General features: G+C 46.6%; 1 protein-coding gene across 2 annotated transcripts in view; it reads left to right on the top strand.

The window, feature by feature from the left end:
• Positions 1,034 to 21,349, top strand: part of ADAM12 (ADAM metallopeptidase domain 12) — a 394,156-nt gene continuing 373,840 nt past the window's right edge. For both annotated transcript variants that reach the window (XR_001917324.1, XM_018041560.1), the window contains exon 1: positions 1,034 to 1,589. Coding sequence is in view for 1 of the 2 variants with exons in the window: in XM_018041560.1 (XP_017897049.1) it covers positions 1,502 to 1,589 (88 nt within the window). In the remaining variant the exon portion in view is untranslated. The remainder of the gene's footprint in view (positions 1,590 to 21,349) is intronic.

The raw sequence follows: 21,349 nt of genomic DNA on the forward strand, positions 1-21,349 counted from the left end.
AGAGGAGGCTGGCAGGCTACAGTCCATGGGGTTGCAAAGAGTTGGACAAGCCTGTGCGACTAACACTTCAGGCTCCATCCATGGCTGGAGATGCTGAATAATCTGGGTGGGGGTGTTATTAACCCCTTAGTCCTTAGGGTTCTAATAGGTGGTCAAGATTAGGGATCTCGGTGGTTCCACAGGTGGTGGACACCCATCTTGATGCCCCAGCTCCTTCAGTCTGCGTAGCCCTCTCCTTGCTGGTCCCATGGTCTAGGAGAAGGCAAGCCCTGCCTTAATAAACACTGATACTGTGCTCTTTGAGGTCATGGAGGCAGAAGAGAAGGAGACTGCCAAGAGCTCAGACTGGAAGCAAGTCTCCTTCATCTCACTGCTGTTTCCCAAACACCCGGTGCTCCCTGCCTGGACAGCCTCATTTCAAGGGCGTGGGAGGGCACCCAGGAATCAGTACTTTTGACAGACAAACCCAGTCGCTTCTTACATCAGGAAACTTCGGGAACTATTGCTGTGCATCTTTTCTTGGGCGGGGGGGTGGGGGGGGGTGGTCCATGCCCTGGAAAAGAAGCGTGAGCCAATCTATGATGGTAAAACCTAAAGCAACGCCTCAAAAGCAGCATGCCCAGAAGTCGCGTGTCTTCAAGTCCAAATTCAGTCTCCGGCAGGAGACGTCCCCGTCTGGGAACTTACGGGACAGGCCCGGCTGGGGAGCGGCGGACAGCCTTTCAGACCGGCTACCCGCGTTCCGCTGGTTCCCGGCGGGCCTGGAGCGAGCAGCCGAGTCATCATTTCCAGCCTCAGACTGGAAAGCTGGACCGTGCCGCCGCGTGTGCTCTTGGCAGCCGGGCGCCCGGGGCCCCGCGGCCACATCACCCCGGGGCGGGGATGTGTGTGCGCTCCTGCGCCCGGCCGCCACCGAGCCACGTCTGTGCCGCCGCCGCCGCCGCCGGGGCGCGCGGCCCGGGAGGCGCCCTGCCCCGAGCCGCCCCGGGGGTGGGCGAGCGCCGGCTCTGGGCGGGACCCTGGGCGGGGGTTGGGGGGGGAACCCCGAGCGGTCTCTAGGACCCGCGGGACGCCGCCGGCGGGCGGGGGAGACGATAATTTGTTCCGTGGTCAGGAGAACGGTGACTGCGGGCCGTGGATCCATTTCACAGGCCTGCCTCCTTGCCCTAACGATCTTCCTCGTCCCGGGGCCAACTCGGACAGTTTGCTCATTTATTGCAACGGTCAAGGCTTGGCCCGTGCCAGCACAGCGCGCGCGCGCACACACACACACGCGCGCGCGCACACACACACGCCAAGGGAAAACTTTCTTTTAAAAAAATGAAAGCCTAGACGAGCTCTTCCGCGGCCCGGGCGCTGCGCGAGGGGGTTCGGAGCTGCCTCCCTGCGGCAGGAAGTCCCCGCGGGTCGCGACGCCCGGCCCCTGCCAGGCGCCCGCGGGGGATGGTGCAGCGCCCGCCGCCCAGCCCGAGAGCTGCCGCTGCACCGAAGGCCGGCGAAGATGGCAGCGCGCCCGCCGCCCGCGCCCCCCGCCCGCGCCCTCCTGCTCGCCCTGGCCGGGGCTCTGCTGGCGCCGCGCGCGGCCCGAGGTAAGTGGCCGAGCCCAGGCGGCGGCTCGCCCGCCAGCCGGCTGGGGACCCGTCCTCCCGGGGCTCCGCGCGCCCTTCTGGTGCGGGGGGGGGGGGTACACTCAGGGGCGCATGGCGGCGCGCGGGGACTCGGCTGCGGAGCGCCAGGATTCGGGCACCCGGCTCGGAGGGGACCCCAGCCGCTCACCCCCAACCCACCGCCCAGGTGCCAGCTCCCAGGGGGAGGAGGGAACCCCTGGCTTGGGGCCCCGAAGCCGCCTGCGCGCGGAGCCTGGGGGCACAGCCTTGGGGCCGCTCGCGCGCCTTCCCCTCCCGGGGCTCATCTGCCAGGGTGTCTTTCCGCCTTGACAGTTACACGTGTCGCCCCGGAGGATGCGCGCGGGTCCTCTCACCCTGTCCCTGATGAATACCCCCCGACCCCCATCTCTGACTCCGGGTCACCTCTCCCTGAGGTTCCCTGTCCGCCCCTGCCTCCCCCTGGGATCCACTGCGCGGGGGACGCGCCGTCACCGCGCAGGTGAGCCACCTCGGTGCCTACAGGTGTGCCCGCCGCCTTCCACGGCATTCTCCACTTAAAAAAAAAAAGGACTCTCGTGCTCACTTCTTTAATGTTCTTTCCCTCTTTTTTCGGACTCCGGATAGCTCCCCCGTGGTCCGCGGCGGCCAAACCTGAGCAGAATCTTTCTGTCTCTCGCCGCTCCCTCACGTTCTCTGCCAACTAGTCGCTTAAATCAACTTTGTGTAAAGCGACAACTTAACGCCAAGCTAAGCTAAAGTGTGGCTGTTGTCGCCGTTTTATAAAGATCTAGGTTTCCCCCAGTTGTCTACCGTTAAAGTAGGGCACCTGTGGATCTTTTTGCACGATGAGAACTCAAACAGCAGGTGCCTTTTTAAAAATTCGCAAGTTTCTGCGGGTCCCCGTCCCCACCACCGCCGTCTTTCTGCCACCGGAGGCGCTGTCGGCCTAGCGATGAAAGGCTTGCCTCATCTCCGGCTCCAAATTTCTATGGTTCTGTACCGCAGGCATTTATTTTTTCAGCAACTGGCCTCAATCAAGAACCGTTAGCATCTTAGGGTACGTTTAGTTTTGCCGTTGCCACGGCTACCCTCTACCTTCCCCCTCCACCGCATCTACCGTAATGTGGCTAAAACCCAGCTCTCATTAAAACCCACATGCCAATGAAGACCAATTTGGAATTAATGATTAAATAAAAGGATTGCTCTAAGCAAGGAAGAAGCAATGAGATAGCCAAGAAAAAATACTGCTGACTGTTTAGTTGAATAACTCTCTGACCTGCAAGTGAAAATAATAGTCATCAAAAATGTTTTGAAAGACTTTTGTACAAATTGGTCCTTCTGAATATTTATTGAGAAAGAACTTTTGAAAAAACTGAAACAAAATCTCAGAGTGTGCCTGAGGTGGTCTTTGCCTTGGCACACACTCTGTACACATAAACAGAAGTCCACTGAACGTGTACAATAAATGCTTTTTTTTTTTTAAGAGGAAAATGTTTACTAAGTGAAGCTAATAATGGGAAATTATTTCATGGAGGAAGGACTTTTATTATTTTATGGCTGCAGCTTTGGTTGAGAGAGTTTTTCCCTAGGATAGCTATGACTCAGAATAGAAAACCAATTAAACCAAAACCTTTAGAATGGTCCAGGGGCTCCCCAGATGGCACTAGTGGTAAAGAACTCGTCTGCCAATGCAGGAGGCATAAGAGACACAGGTTCGATCCCTGGGTCGGGAAGATCCTCTGGAGAAGGGAATAGCAGCCAACTCCAGTATTCTTGTCTCGAGAATTCCATGGACAGAGGAGCTTGGTGTGCTACAGAACATGGGGTTGCAAAGAGTGGGACATGACTGAGCGAGTAACACTATCGCTAGAAAACCAGTTAAGCTGAAACATTTACATGCTGAGATAGCCCCGGATTCACTGCTTGTTTATCCTTGGGTTCTCAGTATCAAGTCTTAAATTAGTCGGTGCACGAAATCAGAGCATGGAGGTTGTTTAAAAACCCAAATGTGTAATGAGACGTCTCTTTGTGTTGGCAAGAGTGAGGGATGAGTTACTACTTGTTGAAGACGGGGCACATTTTGGGTTTCTCTTTCTGTGTCTCCCAGAACAGTCTCCTGTGTGGTGCCCTTCGGGGTCATCTCAGCCCTTATTGTTGCTGTTGTTAAGTCGCTGTCATGTCCGACTCCTTCGAGATCCCATGGACTGCAGCCCACCAGGCTCCTCTGTCCATGGGATTCTCCAGGCAAGTATACTGGAGTGGGTTGCTATCTACTCCCCCAGGGAATCTTCCCGACCCAGGGATGGACCCCGCATCTCCTTCAAGTCTCCTGCATTGAAGGTGGATTCTTTCCAGCTGAGCCACCGGGCAAGCCTTAACAGGTCCAAAACAGAACCCTAGACACTCTCCACCACCTGCCCCTATCTTCCCAACTCAGTAATAATGCCCCTTGCCTTTTCCAGATGCCATGCAAACACGTAGGTCATCCTGAGTCTGTGCCTGTTCCTCCATAAGCCACCAACCTCCAAAGTGTGTTTCCATCTACCCGTGTCCACCCGCACCGCCCCCCCCCCATTTCAAGAGGCCCTCCCCAGCTTTGGGTTCTATTTCTCCCTTCTTTTGATGTCCTCTGTGGAGGCTCACATCCCGAGCGTCATCACCTCCTAACCCATCTGCTGGCTTCTCCTTCTGTCCCTGCTCAAAGTTCTCTTCCCAGCGCCACGGCCAAAGTCATCTATTTCAATCATGAGTTGGATTGTGCTGGTTTCCTGTTTAAAACTCTCCAGTGGCTTTCTATGGTTCTTAAGAAAATCCAAACCTCTGGATAACCTATTGCCTGTTTTCCTGTTATCTGCTTTCTTACCTACCCCCACCCCCACCCTCTGCTATCTCTACTCCAGCCTCACGGGCTTCTCTTCTTTCCAACTTCCCAATCTAATATTGCCACCATTTGAACAAACAACGTTCATGTTTGCACCGCTAAGCAAATATTGCTTCTGATCATGCCACACCATGTTCTATGATTTCCCTTCATCTCTGTCTCATCAGGGACCTGAGCCGTTGCTCTTGCTTGGCCTGCCACACTTACATATTGGCCTTTGCTTTTTTGGCTAGTGCCTCATGCTCCCATGATGGCTGCTGTACATTTTGGCATTATATCTGCATTCTAGGCAGCAATAAGGCAGAAGAGGCAAAAAACAGAGTCGCTAAATCTATTTTATTGGGAAGATAAGACTATTTCCAGAAACCTTTGTAGCAGATTTTTTTCTTGGCTAGACTGTGACACATGCTGGCCGCATGGAAGATAGAAAAAAATATTATTTTTAGTTGTACACATTGGTGTTACTAAAATATATATATATTTAGTCTGGGGAATCCCATGGACAGAGAAGCCTGGCAGGCTACTGTCCACGGGGTCCCAAAAGAGTTGGACACAACTTAGCAACTAAACAACAACAATACACACACACACACACGCACGCGTGTGCACACGTGTGCGTGTGTGTCTTCCCAGGTGGCACAGTGATAAAGAATCCGCCTGCCAAGGCATGAGCCACTGGAGCCTGGTTTGATCCCTGGGTCAGGAAGATCCCTTGGAGGAGGAAATGGCAGCCCACTCCAGTGTTCTTGCCTGGGAAATCCTATGGACAGAGGAGCCTGGAGGGCTGCAGTCCATGGCGTCGCAAAGAGTCAGACCAACTGCACAGCTGAGCAGAGGCGCATATATATATATTAAAAGTGGTAATATATATATCACCTTTTATTGTTAGCTTAGGAATAAAATTTCAAGATGAAATCATATTACCTCGATATTTTGTAAGACATTTCTTCATTGTCACTGTGCCCATTGGGAAGTTGAGAGCTTGGTGATTGTTAATCGTTTATATGTAGCCTGTTTTCTTTCTCAAAGCTTTTGTCATCTTAGTCCCCAGTATTTTTACATTTCACGATAATGTGCTTTAGCTAAATTCTTATCAGTAGTTATGCTGATACTTTCTGCTTGAGAATTCATGCTGTAAAGTTCCAATATACTTCCTTTTATTATTTCTTCCTCACTGTTCTTATCATGCTTTTTTCTTAAACTGCTATTAGCTATATGTCCCGACTTCCTGAAAACATCCTCTAATTGTCTCCTCTATTTTTCCTCTCTTTTACTTTGTTCAGCTTTCTGGGAGAGTTTGTTTAATTTCACTTTCCAACCCCACTACTCAAGTTATTTATTTCTGCTACTATATATTTAATTTCTACGGAATGTTTCTTGTTCTATCAATGTTCTACTTTTTAAAAAATAAGATTCTATTCTTTTTTTCTTTCATAATGGATGCAAGATTTCTATGAATTTATATTAATTTTTACTTTTTAAACATTGTGTCACTGACTTTATTCTCATTGTTAGCTCTCAGCTCTCACCCTCCTATTTGGTATAGTCTTTGAGTTGCTTCAAATGTCTATATTTTGGCAGTCTGTTTATATTTAACAATGAGACACTAAGAAGTTGATTGAGACTTCTGTATGCTTCAAAGAAGAGCTTAGTAAATGCTGGGCCTACATTTTGTTGGGGGCCTCCATACATCGCTGACTCTGTCTGTTTTCTTAGGTTGGTCCAGAAAGGAATTTTGGTACCACTCTTGGGTGGCTCAGCGGTAAACAGCCTGCCAAGCAGGAGACCTCACTCTTAGCGATACCTGGGTCCTAGCATACAGAACTGCTCCGCTTCAGAACCTCCAGAAAATACATCTCCTGTCTGATGAAATGGGAGGGGCAGTCATCTACGTGGTGCCTTTGCAAGGGACCTGCAGCTCTAACTTTGCCTTGGACTGTCTTTGAGCCTAGACGGTATTGCCCATCAGAGGTGTCTAAGTGCCTCCCATGCCCAAGTCTCTCCAAGATTCTTGGCACTCATCTCACCTCCTAGACGGCTTCCCTCTTCTCCAAGCAGGACTCCCACCTGTCTGTCCTCTGTTGAGGACGTAATCACTTGTCTCCCCTCTTCTAAAGGCCTGTTGCTTTCTCTTATGTGTTGCTATTTTCTCTCCAACTCTGTTTTTTATTAAATTATTTTTATGATTATTATTTGTTTTCTAGGGTTTCAGGAGGGAGTGCAGATAAACACCTCTGAGTCCGCCCTGGACATTTAAAAGTCAGCCCAGGCTTGTATTACCGCACTCTGTGTACAGACGTGCTTTCTTTTCCCCCTCAACTCGCTTGTCATTTGGCGCTTTCTAGGCCTTCCTGGTGGAAACAAAAATTACATTCATTTTTAAATGTTTCAAAACTTTCCTTTAAAAATCTATAAATACTCAAAGTCAACATGCACCTAATTAGATAGATGTTGCAGCTGTGGAAACTGTAAGGACATTTTTTCAGGAATGCAGCTACATCATCTAAAGAAGCTAAGCACATTTCTTCCTGGTGTAGATGACGCCGTAATGAACTCGTTACAGTTGCAAAAAAAATTTTGTTGTTGTTTCTGTATCGTAGTGCGTTCCAGAGGCCTCTTTAAGTGGAATTGTTCCTGCAGTATCTGATTTATAAAGACAGGTGTGAGGAACGCTTTCACCTGTTCCTTCTGTACCAAATGGCTAGCCCCTTGGCTGCGTGCCCACAGAAAGCTGTGTGAAACGGCTCTGTAGGATACACAGTCCTCTAATGATTAGCTCTCTGAGTTTGAGAAAGTGGAGTTGATATGATCTATACAGAACATTCAGGGAGTAGTTTCTGTGCATTTGTAGTAGCCGTTTCTTTATGTGTGTTTGTTTAGTGTGTTGTGAACCCTGAGGAGGCAATGGCGCTCCACTCCAGTACTCTTGCCTGGAAAATCCCATGGACAGTGGAGCCTGGTGGGCTGCAATCTATGGGGTCGCGCAGAGTTGGACATGACTGAAGCGACTTAGCAGTGAACCCTGAGGTTTTAACCCGTCGGCCAGTGCAGTAGCTGCAGGAGACACAGGTTTGATCCCTGGATCAGGAAGATCCCCTGGAGGAGGAAATGGGAACCCATTCCAGGATTCTTGCCAGGATAATCGCATGCACAGAGGAGCCTGGCAGGCTACAGTCCGTGGGGTCACAAAGAGTCGGACCCGACTGAGCATGCAGGCCAAGATGCCAAAGTGTTAATACCAGCCCACAGTTGTTATTGAGTGCTCTGGTGCCGGGAGCTCTTGTAAGGTTTTTGCATACACTGTCTCGTTCAGTCCCTGGGGAAGCATCTTGCCATTGGTGCTATTACTGCCCTCACCGTACAGAGGAGGAAACCACAGCTTTGATGGCTGAGTGTCTGCTAAGGGCCATCCCCAGGCTGTCTCATGATGGGGACCAGGTCTTAGCCTCGGCGTTGTTCACGTTCTGTCATCTTTATACTCTATCTTGAAAATAATTAAATGTCTCTAGCACTGAGATTGGAGAAGGCAATGGCACCCCACTCCAGTGTTCTTGCCAGGAGAATCCCAGGGATGGCGGAGCCTGGTGGGCTGCAGTCCATGGGGTTGCACAGAGTCGGACACGACTGAAGCGACGCAGCAGCAGCAGCAGCAGCAGCAGCAGCAGCAGCAGCAGCAGCAGCAGCAGCAGCAGCAGCCGCCGCAGCAGCCCTGAGACTGTACGGTAGTTTGCTTTGAAACAGAATGACAGTGCACTTCATAAACTGTCAGGTGAAATGTGCACCGTGAAGATCATGCTTTTCGACAGGCTGCTGCTTCAATCCTTATACTCACCCCAGCGCATTCTTCATCCTGCTTCCTTGGGCTGTATATAATGTCCAGTAAACTTTGCCTCCAACTGATTGTGGAGACGGAGAAGCCGAATAATTCAGCATCATATTGACATTTTTTTTTTTTATCCTTTAAGCTTATATGCCCTCCCAGGGTGACATTGGGCTGGGTGAGTTACAAGCTGGAATCAAGATTGCCAGGAGAAATTATCAGCAACCTCAGATGTGCAGATGATACCAGTCTAATGGCAGAAAGTGAAGATGAACTAAAGAACCTCTTGATGAGGGTGAAAGGGGAGAGTAAAAAGCTGACTTAAAACTCAACATTAAAAAAAGAAAAAAAACAAACTAAGATCATGGCATCTGGTCCCACCACTTCATGGCAAATAGAAGGGGAAAATATGGAAGCAGTGACAAATTTCCTCTTCCTGGGCTCTAAAATTACTGCATATGGTGACTGCAGCCATGAAATTAGGAGACGCTTGCTTCTTGGAAAGAAAGCTATGGCAAACCTAGACGGTGTATTGAAAAGCAGAGAGAGATATCACTTTGCTGGCAAATGTCCATATAGTCAAAGCAGTATAGGTCTTTCCAGTAGTCATGTGTGGATGTGAGAGCTGGGCCGTTAAGAAGGCAGAGTGCCAAAGAACTGATGCTTTCGAGCTGTGATGCTAGAGAAGACTCTTGAGAGTTCCTTGGACAGCAAGGAGATCAAACCAGTCAATGCTAAAGGAAATCAACCTTAAATACTCATTGGAAGGACTAATGCTGAAACTGACGCTCCAGTACTTTGGCCACCTGAGGAAAAGAGCCGACTCATTGGAAAAGACCTTGATGCTGGGAAAGACTGAGGGCAGAAGGAGAAGAGGGAGACAGAGGATGAGATGGTTAGATGGCATCACCGATTCAATGGACATGGACTTGGGCAAACTTCAGGAGATGGTGAGAGACGGAAGCCTGGTGTGCTGCAGTCCCTGGGGTCACCCAGTCCATGTAACCTGGCAAGTGAACAACAGCAAAGTTGACGCTAAGAACTTAGTTTCTAGGCAGCTGCTTAAAAATTGGGCAACCTCATGGGACCAACTCTGGACCTTCCGTCTGTCCTGGAAGCATTGATCTCTCCAATCCCTTTAGATGAACCGTTCTTAGGACTGTTTGTGATACACCCAGACATCCTGTCTTGGCAGGGTGTGGTAAATAACAGCCTGCCATTTTACCAAAAGATTCCTTGTTTTGTGTTTTGCTGTATTTGTGGTTAAAAGCAGGATCGGAGGAAGCATTTCTCGTGAGGTCTCTGTTCACAAGAACCTGAATGTCATCAGAGAACCTGGGTTTGCTTTCTGAATTCCTGGGGGTTTTGGTGGCGCTCTTGAGAGGCTGTATCAGAACTTAGTCTGTGTTACATCTTAAAATGCAGCTACACTCTGGTTGATGGACCACACATATTCCTGAAATAAGGCAAGCTGACCAGAATGTCTAAACTAAAATCATTTATTCAACCAGTTTCAGTAAAATTTGAGATATGGTCATGAAAAAAGAATTTGGGCCCCATTATCTATTCTTTCATAAAATGTGAAATATCGTAAGAGCTGAGAAAAGGATGTAGAATAAGTTACACACCCATGTTCTTCCTGTCCAGCAGATTTTATTATGCTTCAGAATTTTTCAAATTTAAAGATGTAAAATGTTAAAGATTATTTGTAACCATCCCCCATTCTCTCCAACCATCCAGTTCTTCATTCTCTTTCTGAAGAGACAACCACTACTCTGAAATTGATATAGATATATAAATATTATACATATATATATATGTTTATATCAGGTGGTTCAGTGGTAAAGAATCTGCCTGCCAAGCAGGAGATGCAGGTTGGATCCCTGGGCTGGAAAGACCCCTGGAGGAGGAAATAGCAGTCCACTCTAGTATTCTTGCCTGGAGAATCCCATGGATAGAGGAGCCTGGCAGGCTATAGTCCATGGGGTAGAAAAGGGTTGGACACGACTGAGCTACTAAGTAGCAGCATCAGCAGATCCTTAATAAATATTTGATATTATTTCTATATTAAATATTATGTAAGTGCTACCCTACTGTATACAACAGCCTTCGGCAACTTGCTTAAAAAAAAAAATCACTGAACTATTGAAGACTTACTGAGACATGTGCTTGCTTGATTCCTTTTAAATGAATGGTTAAACCATGAACTGTACACCCCTGTATGGATAAATATGTTTCCCCTGCTTTTTGATATTGCACTGGTCCAAGGATGCATGTGTGCTAAGTTGCTTCAGTCATGTCCAAGTCTTTGTGACTCTGTGGATTGTAGCCCGCCAGGCTTCTCTGTCCATAGGATTCTCCAGGCAAGAGTACTGGAGTGGGTTGCCATTTCCCTCCTCCAGAGCTTCTTCCCAACCCAGTAACTGAACCCTTGCCTCTTAGGGCTCTTGAATTTGCAGGCACGTTGTTTACTGCTAAGCCACTGGGAAGCCTGGTCCAAGGATATTTATGCTTATCTCTTCACATGTAGGTGAATTCTAGAAAATTGACAGCAGATGTATGGTTGAGTTGTAGAGTAAGCCAGTTTTCTAACTTGATCTTTATTTCTACATTGCTCTCTAAACTTGTTGTACCAATTCATAGGTATTACCACATCAGTTCTCTTTGGGTTTATACGTTCCTGGTATGTCTTTTCCTATCTCTTTGGTTGCAAATTTTCCATATCATTATATTTAACATCTGTCTTTTTTATACAAAATATGCCTGGATTTTAAAACTTTATGATTGCTGCCTCTTAGCTCACGAGGTCCATTCCTTCGTGTGTATTTTGACCTTTGATGTTTTTAAACTCTTCTTCCACTTTGTTCTCTGCTTACTAAAAGTTTACTGAATTTTGATATTTTTTCCACACCTTTTTTTCCTGTGTCCTGTTATATTGCTGAGAGCGTCCCAAGTGGCCCTAGAGGTAAAGAACCTACTTGCCAATGGAGGAGACATGAGATGCAGGTTTGATCCCAGGGCTGGGAAGATCCTCTGGAGGAGGGCATGGCAACCTGCTTCAGTATTCTTGTCTGGAGAATCCCACGGACAGAGAATCCTGGTGGACTGTGGTCCATAGGCTTGCAGAGTCAGACAACTGAAGTGACTTAGCATGCACACATGCATGCATGATATTGCTGAAGGATTATTTACGCCTACTTCTTTCCAGCTCTAGTCATTGAGAGATTACGTATGTTTTCCACAATTTAGTAATAGTGTTAAACCTTTAATGTTGCACTTCGGGTAACAAAGTATAAAGGTAGCTGGGGACTCTAGCTGCCTCCCAAACACCTCCACGAACTGAGAATGCTTCCATGTCTTTCAGTGTCTCTCCTATTTATTCTTATTGTTGTCTAGTATTTTAGTCTACTATTTAAAAATATTTGTTTATTTATTTGGCTCTGCTGGATCTTAGTTGCAGGATGTGTGAACTCCTTAGTTCAGGTATGTATTTGCATTGAGTCTCATGTGGAATCTTAAACTGTGTCACGCGAGCTCTCAGCTGAAGCATGCAATCTCTTAGTTGTGGCACGTGCGATTTAGTTCCCTGACCGGGGATGGAACCTGAGCTCCTTATATTGGTAGCATGGAGTCAGCCACTGGACCACCAGGGAAGTCCCTAGTCTACCATTTCGAAGCACATCTCTCATCGGACAAATATAGTGGGGTGGTGGTAGGTAGGCTTCGCTTTTGTTTTCAGTAGTGCAGGCTTATTTTGATTTATCCAGTGTTCATTTCAGTTGTTCAATCAAGCTCAACTCTTTGTGACCCCATGAACTGCAGCATGCCAGCCTTCTCTGTCCATCACCAACTCCTGGAGCTTGCTCAAACACGTGTCCATTGAGTCAGTGATGCCATCCAACCATCTCATTCCCTTCTCCTCCTGCCTTCTATCTTTCCCAGTATCAGGATTTTTTCAGTGAGTAAGTTCTTCACATCAGGTGGCCAAAGTATTGGAGTTTCAGCTTCAGCATCAATCCTTCCAATGAATATTCAGGACTGATTTCCTTTAGGATGGACTGGTTTGATCTCCTTGCAGTCCAAGGGACTCTCAAGAGTCTTCTCCAAACCACAGTTCAAAAGCATCAATTCTTCGGCACTCAGCTTTCTTCACAGTCCAACTCTCACATCCATACATGACTACAGGAAAAACCATAGCTTTGACTAGACAGACCTTTGTTGGCAAAGTAATGTCTCTGCTTTTTAATATGCTGTCTAGGTTGGTCATGGCTTTTCTTCCAAGGGGCAAGCGTCTGTTAATTCCATGGCTGCAATCACCGTCTGCAGTGATTTTGGAGCACCCCCCCAAAAGTCTCTCACTGTTTCCATTATTTCCTCATTTATTTGCCATGAAGTGATGGGACCAGATGCCATGATCTTTGCTTTCTCAATGTTGAGTTTTAAGCCTACTTTTTCACTCTCTTCTTTCAGTTTCATCAAGAGACTCTTTAATTCTTCTTCACTGTCTGCCATAAGGGTGGTGTCATCTGCATATCTGAGGTTATTGATATTTCTCCCAGCAATCTTGATTCCAGCTTGTGCTTCATCCAGCCTGGCATTTTGCATGATGTACTTTGCATAGAAGTTAAATAAACAAGGTGACAGTATACAGCTTTGACCTACTCATTTCCCAATTTGGAGCCAGTCTGTTGTTCCATGTCCAGTTCTAACTATTGCTTCTTGACCTGCATTCAGATTTCTCAGGAGGCAGGTAAGGTGTTCTGGTATTCCCATCTCTTGAAGAATTTTCCATAGTTTGTTGTGATCCACACAGTGAAAGGCTTTGGCATAGTCAATAAAGCAGAAATAGATGTTTTTCTGGAACTCTCTTGTGTTTTGATGATTCAGCAGATGTTGGCAATTTGATCTCTGGTTCCTCCGCCTTTTCTAAATACAGTTTGAACATCAGGGAGTTCATGGTTCACATACTGCTGAAGCCTGGCTTGGAGAATTTTGAGCATTATTTGCTAGCATGTGAGATGAGTGTAATTGTGCAGTAGTTTAAACATTTTTTGGGCATTGCCTTTCTTTGGGATTGGATTGAAAACTGACATTTTCCAGTCCTGTGGCCACTGCAGAGTTTTCCAAATTTGCTGGCATATTGAGTGCAGCACTTTCACAGCATCACCTTTTAGAATTTGAAATAGCTCAACTGGAATTCCATCACCTCCACTAGATTTTTTCATAGTGATGCTTCATAAGCCCCACTTGACTTCGCATTCCAGGATGTCTGGCTCTAGGTGAGTGATCACACCATTGTGGTTATTTGGGTCATGAAGACCTTTTTGTATAGTTCTTCTGTATATTCTTGCTACCTCTTCTTAATATCTTCTGCTTCTGTTCGGTCCATACCATTTCTGTCCTTTATTGTGCTCATCTTTGCAAGAAATGTTCCCTTGGTATCTCTAATTTTCTTGAAGAGATCTCTAGTCTTTCCCATTCTGTTGTTTTCCTCTATTTCTTTGCACTGATCACTGAGGAAGGCTTTCTTATCTCTCCTTGCTATTCTTTGGAACTCTCCATTCAGATGGGTATACCTTTTATTTTTTCTTTTGCTTTTAGCTTCTTGTCTTTTCTCAGCTGTTTTTAAGGCCTTGTCAGTCAACCATTTTGCCTTTTTGCATTTCTTTTTCTTGGGAATGATCTTGATTCCTGCCTCCTATACAATGTCACGAACCTCCATCCATAGTTCATCAGGCACTCTGTCTATCAGATCTAGTCCCTTAAATCTATTTGTCACTCCCACTGTATAATTGTAATGGATTTGATTTAGGTCATACCTGAATTGTCTAGTGGTTTTCCCTACTTTCTTCAGTTTAAGTCTGAATTTGGCAATAAGGAGTTCATGATCTGAGCCACAGTCAGCTCCTGGCCTTGTTTTTGTTGACTGTATAGAGCTTCTTCATCTTTGGCTGCAAAGAATATAATCAATCTGATGATGTCCATGTGTAGAGTTTTCTCTTGTGTTGTTGGAAGAGGGTTTTTGCTATGACCAGTGCATTCTTTTGGCAAAACTCTATTAGCCTTTGCCCTGCTTCATTCTGTACTCCAAGGCCAAATTTGCCTGTTACTCTTGACTTCCTACTTTTACATTCCCATCCCCTGTGATGAAAAGGACATCTTTTTTGTGTGTTAGTTCTAGAAAATCTTGTAGGTCTTCATAAAACCATTCAACTTCAGTTTCTTCAGCATGACTGGTTGGGGTATAGTTTCAGATTACTGTGATATTGAATGGTTTGCCTTGGAAACGAACAGAGATCATTCTGTCCTTTTTGAGATTGCATCCAAGTACTGCATTTTGGACTCTTTTGTTGACCATGATGGCTACTCCATTTCTTCTAAGGGATTCTTGCCCACAGTAGTAGATATAATGGTCATCTGAGTTAAATTCACCCATTCCAGTCCATTTTAGTTCACTGATTCCTAAAATGCCAGTGTTCACTCTTGCCATCTCCTGTTTGACCACTTCTAATTTGCCTTGATTCACGGACCTAACATTCCAGGTTCCTATGCTGTATTGCTCTTTACAGCATTGGACTTTACTTCCATCATCAGTCACATCCACAACTGGCCGTTGCTTTTGCTTTGGCTCTGTCTCTTCTTTCTTTCTGGAGTTATTTCTCCACCCTTCTTCGTTCAAACCTCTTCTGCCTCCTGGATTCAGTTTGCCTCTTATCAGAGTCGTATTGCATTGAAGGTCTATGAATAGCAAATTCCCTGTGTTTGTTTGCTGGGAAGTGCTTGTTTTCTCTTCTTCTTAAATGTTAGCTTATCTGTATATAGAATCCTAGGTTGACAGTTACTGTCCTTTGGCAGGTCTTACCTGGGGTGTGCTGGCCTCTGCTGTCACTGTTGACAAGTCTTTAGTTTCAAGATTGTTCTTTTGCACTAAACTTACCTTTTTCTCTGGTTGCTCTTCAGGGTATCCTTTGTTTGTTTGTGGTTTCGTGGCTTTATTATCATATTTTAATAAATAGACTTACCTTATGTCTCTCCAGCCTTGCTGTGCTTCTTGAATCTTTTTTACTTTTGAACATTTGATTTTGGAGTAGAGTTGATTAACAATGTTGTGATAGTTTCAGGTGGACAGCAAAGAGACTCAGGCACACATATACATGTATCTATTCTCCCCCAAATTCCCCTCCCATCTAGACTGCCACATAACATAGCGCAGAGTTGCCTGTGCCCTACAGCAGGAACTTGTTGGTTATCCATTTCAAATACAGCAGTGTATACATGTCGATCCCAAACTCCCTAACTATCCCTTCCACCCATCCTTCCCCCATGATTACCGTGAGTTCATTCTCTAAGTCTGTGAGTCTGTTTCCAGTTTGTAGATAAATTCATTTCTATCATTTCTGTTTAGATTCCACATGTAAGGTATCTTATATGATGTGTTATTCTCTGTCTGACTTAACTCACTCAGTATGACAATCTCTAGGTCCAACCATATTGCTGCAAATGGCTTTATTTCATTCTTTTTAATGGTTGAACAGTATTCCGTTGTAGTATTTCTCAAATCTAATCAATTATAGAAAGTTATCTTTTCAACTGCTCTCTTGCCTTTATTTTCTCTTTTATCTCCTTTGGAACTTTTTCATATGTGATTGGATCTTGTCATTCACTCATGCTGTTTTTAACATCTCTTTCTCTTCATCACTCTGCTTTACATGCTGGGTGATGTCACCAAACCTAAATTCCACTTCATAATTCTCTGAAGCTGCGTGTAGAGTGCTGTATAAACCACCTATGGACTTACGAGTTCCAGTGCCTTTGAGTTTTCATTGATAGAGGCTCGATTTTGTTCTTTTAAAAACCTGACAGATCTTTAAAAATCATGTCTGTTTACTGTCTCCCATTATGGTGTCTTTGTTTTCTTCTATATCTTTGCAACTTTGGGATGCGTAGTTTATTATCCCTTTTGGATTATTCTATTTTCTCTAGTTCTTAGAGTGCCGAACCTGTATTATCATAAATTATCTCTTCTAATGCCTTGCTGTTTTGAACTGTGAACTCATTGTCAGTGTTTTTCCCTTCCACCACTATGCCCTCCACAAGAGTCTGTGCACCTCAGATTGTAAGAGGTCCAGTCGAGCAGAGTCTTACTTGTGATAGGTGTTTCAGGGGGTTTTCTCATCAGAGCCCAGTTTTTATGTTCATTTCTCATCTTGGGAATTTTCCACTCCTTGCTTATTGTAATTTTGGTTTCCACACCCAATGTGGTGAAGGCTCAGAGTTTTGATTTCTCTCAGAACACCACCCAAAGCTCACCAGCAGTTTGGGTAAACATAGCCACTTTGCAGTTTCCCTGGGGCATTTGGTGGAGTTTTTCTAGCCCCTTGAACTTGGAAAGGGCAGTCTTGCGGAATCCTGGCTTTCTGCAAGCTTCTCAGCTCCAGTTTCCCATCTCATGTGTTCCAGATCATACCTCCTGTCATTAAAATTACAGCTCCTAGACTGAAGGCCTGTATCTGCTGGGCCTCCTCCATTTCCATGGCACTGGCAGTGTCTGAATGCTCTGGCTATGAATTCCTTCTTTATTTATGAATCTTGGTAATTTCCTTTCCTTTCTTTCTCGTTTAGTTATGTATGTGCTATAAAAATGTCACATTTTATTTAGCATTTTTATGTGTTTGCAGTGGGATGGTTTTCTATCTGCTTCAGCTCAGTTCACCACCGCGCCTTCAGAACTGGACGTCCCCAAAACACCGATCCCGTGAGTCTCCAAGTTGGTCTCTTTGCCTTGCCCTCCTCCTGGATACGTGCCAGGGGCTAAGGATGTGATGGTGAGGAAAGCGGACACGGACCCTCACCACTTGGCACGTGGAGTGAGTGGGTCCCACAGGGGTACAGGAGATGAATCGAACCCGCCTGGTTTTCCCGCTCCCCTTCCTCCAAGAACTCGGGCAGAGAGGCGAGTCAGCTGCTTTCCCCGCTGGTATGTTAGTCTTTGCCTTGGCAGCTGCCGGGGTGAGATGTGCTGATGAGGGGGCCAAGCCAGGCTCTGGGGGTGAAGCCATCAGCTGTTCCCATCGCCCCCCGGCTGTGGCAAAGTGAGAGCAGCTGGGAAGTGAGGCCGGCGCACAATCCCAGAAGCTGCTCCTCTGCCAGCGGAGGTGTCAACAGAATTCCATTCATCTGAGCCTTCCAGGAGCGTGCGCTGAACTTATTCCATGCTTTCAAACTTGAACACAGAGAGTGAGTTGGATGGTGGGCTGAGCTGATGATTGAACCCTCCTCTCTCTACCTCTGTACCTTTTGGAATGAACACGCTCCCTGGAGATGGGTGACTCCGCTGATTTATCTAGAAAACTCAGATGCCTGATTTGTCGCAGAAGTCTGGCTGTGTCCGATTCTGTCTACTCCGTGAAGTTCGGCTTCCAGCTTCTTAGGAGGGAAAGTCTTCCTCAGCTGTAATGGATGGTCCTCCTGAAATTTCCTGCTAAAGCAGACACATGTTTCAGCCGCTCTTTTTCTCGTCTCACCTCATGCTTGAGGCTTTTTCAACCTTTATTTGTCACTCAACACAGCTGAGGGCCAAGCTGTTGGTTACAGAGGCCAGTGAGAGAGTGACTCCAAAGGGTGGCCCAAGGGACTGGCTGGGATGTAGTTTGAAAAGCCAGGTCACGGGAGTTCCCTGGTGGTCCAGTGGTTAAGATGCCACGCTGCCACTGCAGGGGTCACAGGTTCGATCCCTGATGGGGAACAAAGATCCCACAAGCCACAAGTTGGGACCAAAAGACTAAAGAAAAAAAAAAAGCCAAGACAACTGTCTAAAGCATAAGGGATCCTAGAAGCTTCTGGTTTTCTCATGGGCATAAATAACAGCAAATAATGACGTTCCTTTGACTTTTCTCCCCGGACATCTCTCCCATGTGGATTAAGCATATTCTCGTGCTATAGTAATGACACTGAGAGCTGGCCAGAATTCTGGACTGAGGAGGCCTGGCTGAGTCCTGGCTTGGCCAGGTGATCACAAAGGGTCACTCGTGTAACCTTGAGGAACCTACTAAGTCTTTCTGAATCTCAGGTTCCTTATTTGTCAAAGAAGAATAGGGAGATAGTCCTACCTCTCTGGGTTGCAGAGACCATTGAATGAGGGGAATGTTGGGAAAAAGCAGTTTGTAATTTAGAATCTGCCCTTCAGATTGTGGGGCGTATGATCCCTCCATTCCTTCAGTGATGAGGGTTCGCCCTCCTGTCTTGGGAGGCACACATTTCGCAACATCCGTGAACCATCCTCCCTCCCTGCTTTTGGCAGATGGGTTTGCAAGTTAGTCCCAAAGGTCAGGAGAGGTTTGGCAGAGACAGACATTTCTGGACCTTTTTCTCCCACCTTAAATCGCGTGTGTCATTCTTTGCCTTTAATGCTCTTGGGTTAGGGCCTCTCTTTGTTAACAAGGAGCAGTTGAGATTGCCTTAATAATGTCAGCTCTTACAAATATCATTTAGTCATAGCAAACAGAGCGTGGGTTAGGTTCCTTCTTCTCCACCGTAAAGGGCATGTAGTGGGTAAAGCATCAGAACTGGAGAAGGGGAGCCAAGCCAGGGGCATCTTCCTGGCCCCCACCTTCTAGTGAAAGGGGTTTGGGAGGACAACTATGAGCAGAATCGCGAGGAAGATAAAACTGAACATGCTAATCCCGGTGCTGGGTGGGTGTTAGTAAGAACTGCTAGAGGAACAGGAATAGGCCTTTCACATTTTACAGGGAAGCATAGAGGTAAGCTCTTAGCTTCTGCGTGAATTACCACTTAGAGTATGTGATTTCAGCAGTGCAGGCCATGAGAGGCTCCGCCTCCTTGTGGTTCCAATCAGGGCAAATGTAGAATATTCCAGAATCTGACAGAAATGTTCCATTGAGACTAAATGGTGTCATTTCCCCCAATTTATAGAAAAAGTACTGTCACTGGAAAGATATTTTCCCCCCACTGCCAAGACTGTTTATCTCCCGATTCTTTCTTAAATCTTGGTTCTGGCTATCATCCCCCCTGAGTTGTGGAGAAGCAAGTCAGTTTTCAAGAATACCCACTCAGTCTTAGCCCATCATGTTATCAGACGCTACCCATGGTTCCTGATTACAGTTTCACCTTTGTACCTGAATGACAGTCCTACTTCCCGACGGTAACTGCTCATACTTTGAGGACAGGATCAAGGAATTCCACCAAGGCAGTTTTGCTTTTGTGGTTTCTGTATGCTGACACTGTTCAAGAGCTTTCCCTGAATTCCCAATCCCTCCTACCCTTTCACCTGGGAGGTAGGTGTATAAACACTCTCTTTTCCAGAGAGGGAAGCTGAGCTCAGATGTTAACTTTGGGATTTCCCTGGTGATCTAGTGGTTAAGAATGTGCCTACCAATGTAGGGGACACAGGAATCTGGTCCAGAAAGATCCCACATGCGGCGGGGCAGCTAAGCCCATGAGCTGCAGCTTCTGAAGCCCCATGCCTAGAGCCTGTCTGCTCCACGACAAGAGAAGCTACTGCGATGAGAAGCCGTGCATCACAGCTGGAGAGTAGCCCCTGCCTGCCACAGCTAGAGAACGCCTGCACAAAGCAAGGAAGACCCAGTGCAGCTGAAAGTAAAATAAAAAATAAATACTTAAAATTAAAAAAAAATAAACTTGCACGAAGACACACCATTAGCAAGTGGTACAACTGGGGTTTCATACCTGAGTGACTGTAACATAGGACGACAGAAACGCAACAGACGCCAGTAGCAGCCATCGTACCGACTCAGCAGCTCACCTCCCTTCCGCAGGCGCTGGGCTAAGCCTTTTCCATCAATTCTCTCTTTAAAGACTCACTCCAGCCCTGGGAGGTGTGCACCATCTTTATGTCCATCTCACAGAAGTGGGGACAAGGCATGGAGAACTTGGGACTTGCTTTAGCCCTCGCTTCTCATGAGAGGCTGAGCCAAGAGCAAGCTAGATGACTGGTTTTGGAGTCCACGTGATAAGCCCCTGGGCTACAACCAGAATTTCCAAGTGCCCTTCCAGATTCACAACCCGTTGCAGCTGTCCCATCTTGTGTTGATTTGGGGACATCGGGGTTTGAGGCCAGAACAGCTCATCCTTCTAGGAGGGCACCAAATGGAGCAATGTTTGAGACTTTGTAGAACCCGGGGGCTTTTCTAGGGGTGGGTCCTGACTTCCAGGGAGTCATAGGAAAGGCAGGACTAGTGACTGATTTTCAAGGTCCAATATCTTTGACCCTTTGTTTCTTCATTAAAGCAGTGTGTGGACTTGGCTAAAGTACATTTTCTCTGCAGGGGAAGCTTACTGTTTGATGATTAAACATCTGTCCTCTGTTCTTTCTCACAAATGAAACAGGAGACTCACCCTCATCACTTTTCTCTGGGATGGCTCCGGAAAATCTGAAAATTCTAAATGCATACATGTGAGTGTGTTCATTATGAATTGCTGTGCAACCACTTAGTGGTTTCAGATTGTAGGCGTTTAGAATTTCACCGTTTTGTGGATCAGGAATGTGGGCAGAGCTTAGCTTTGCTTCAGCTTCTCTCCAGTCTGCCATCCAGGGTCAGCCAGGTCCAGGCTCGTCTGACTGTTGCGTGGGAAAGCATCTGCTCTCAAGCTCACGTGCCTATTGGTAGAATTCAGTTCCTGGAGGGCTGTTGACCGGGGTCTCGGCTCCTAGCTGACCGTTGGCTAGAGGCCTTTCTCATGTCCCTGACAATTTGCCCCTCCAACACTACAGCTTCATCAGAGCAAGTGGAGAAGGCCATAGAGCATGTCAATCAGAAAGAAAAAAGTTACGTCTTTGTAACCTCATCGTGGACGTTATTGCCGTATTCCACTGGGAAGAAGCCAGCCACCCAACCAGCCTCTCTCTCAGGGAGGAGACTATACACAGGTCTGAATCTCAGATGCTCATTCAGAACCATCTGAACAGTCTGTCCACCACAATGAGTTATGTGGATTATGAGTATTGTTAATATCAGGTATGACTCTGACAGGGGAAGCTTCAGTTTGCAGAGCTTGTACACT

This window comes from Capra hircus, chromosome 26 (assembly GCF_001704415.2).
Source record: "Capra hircus breed San Clemente chromosome 26, ASM170441v1, whole genome shotgun sequence".
Classification (NCBI taxonomy): Eukaryota; Metazoa; Chordata; class Mammalia; order Artiodactyla; family Bovidae; genus Capra; species Capra hircus.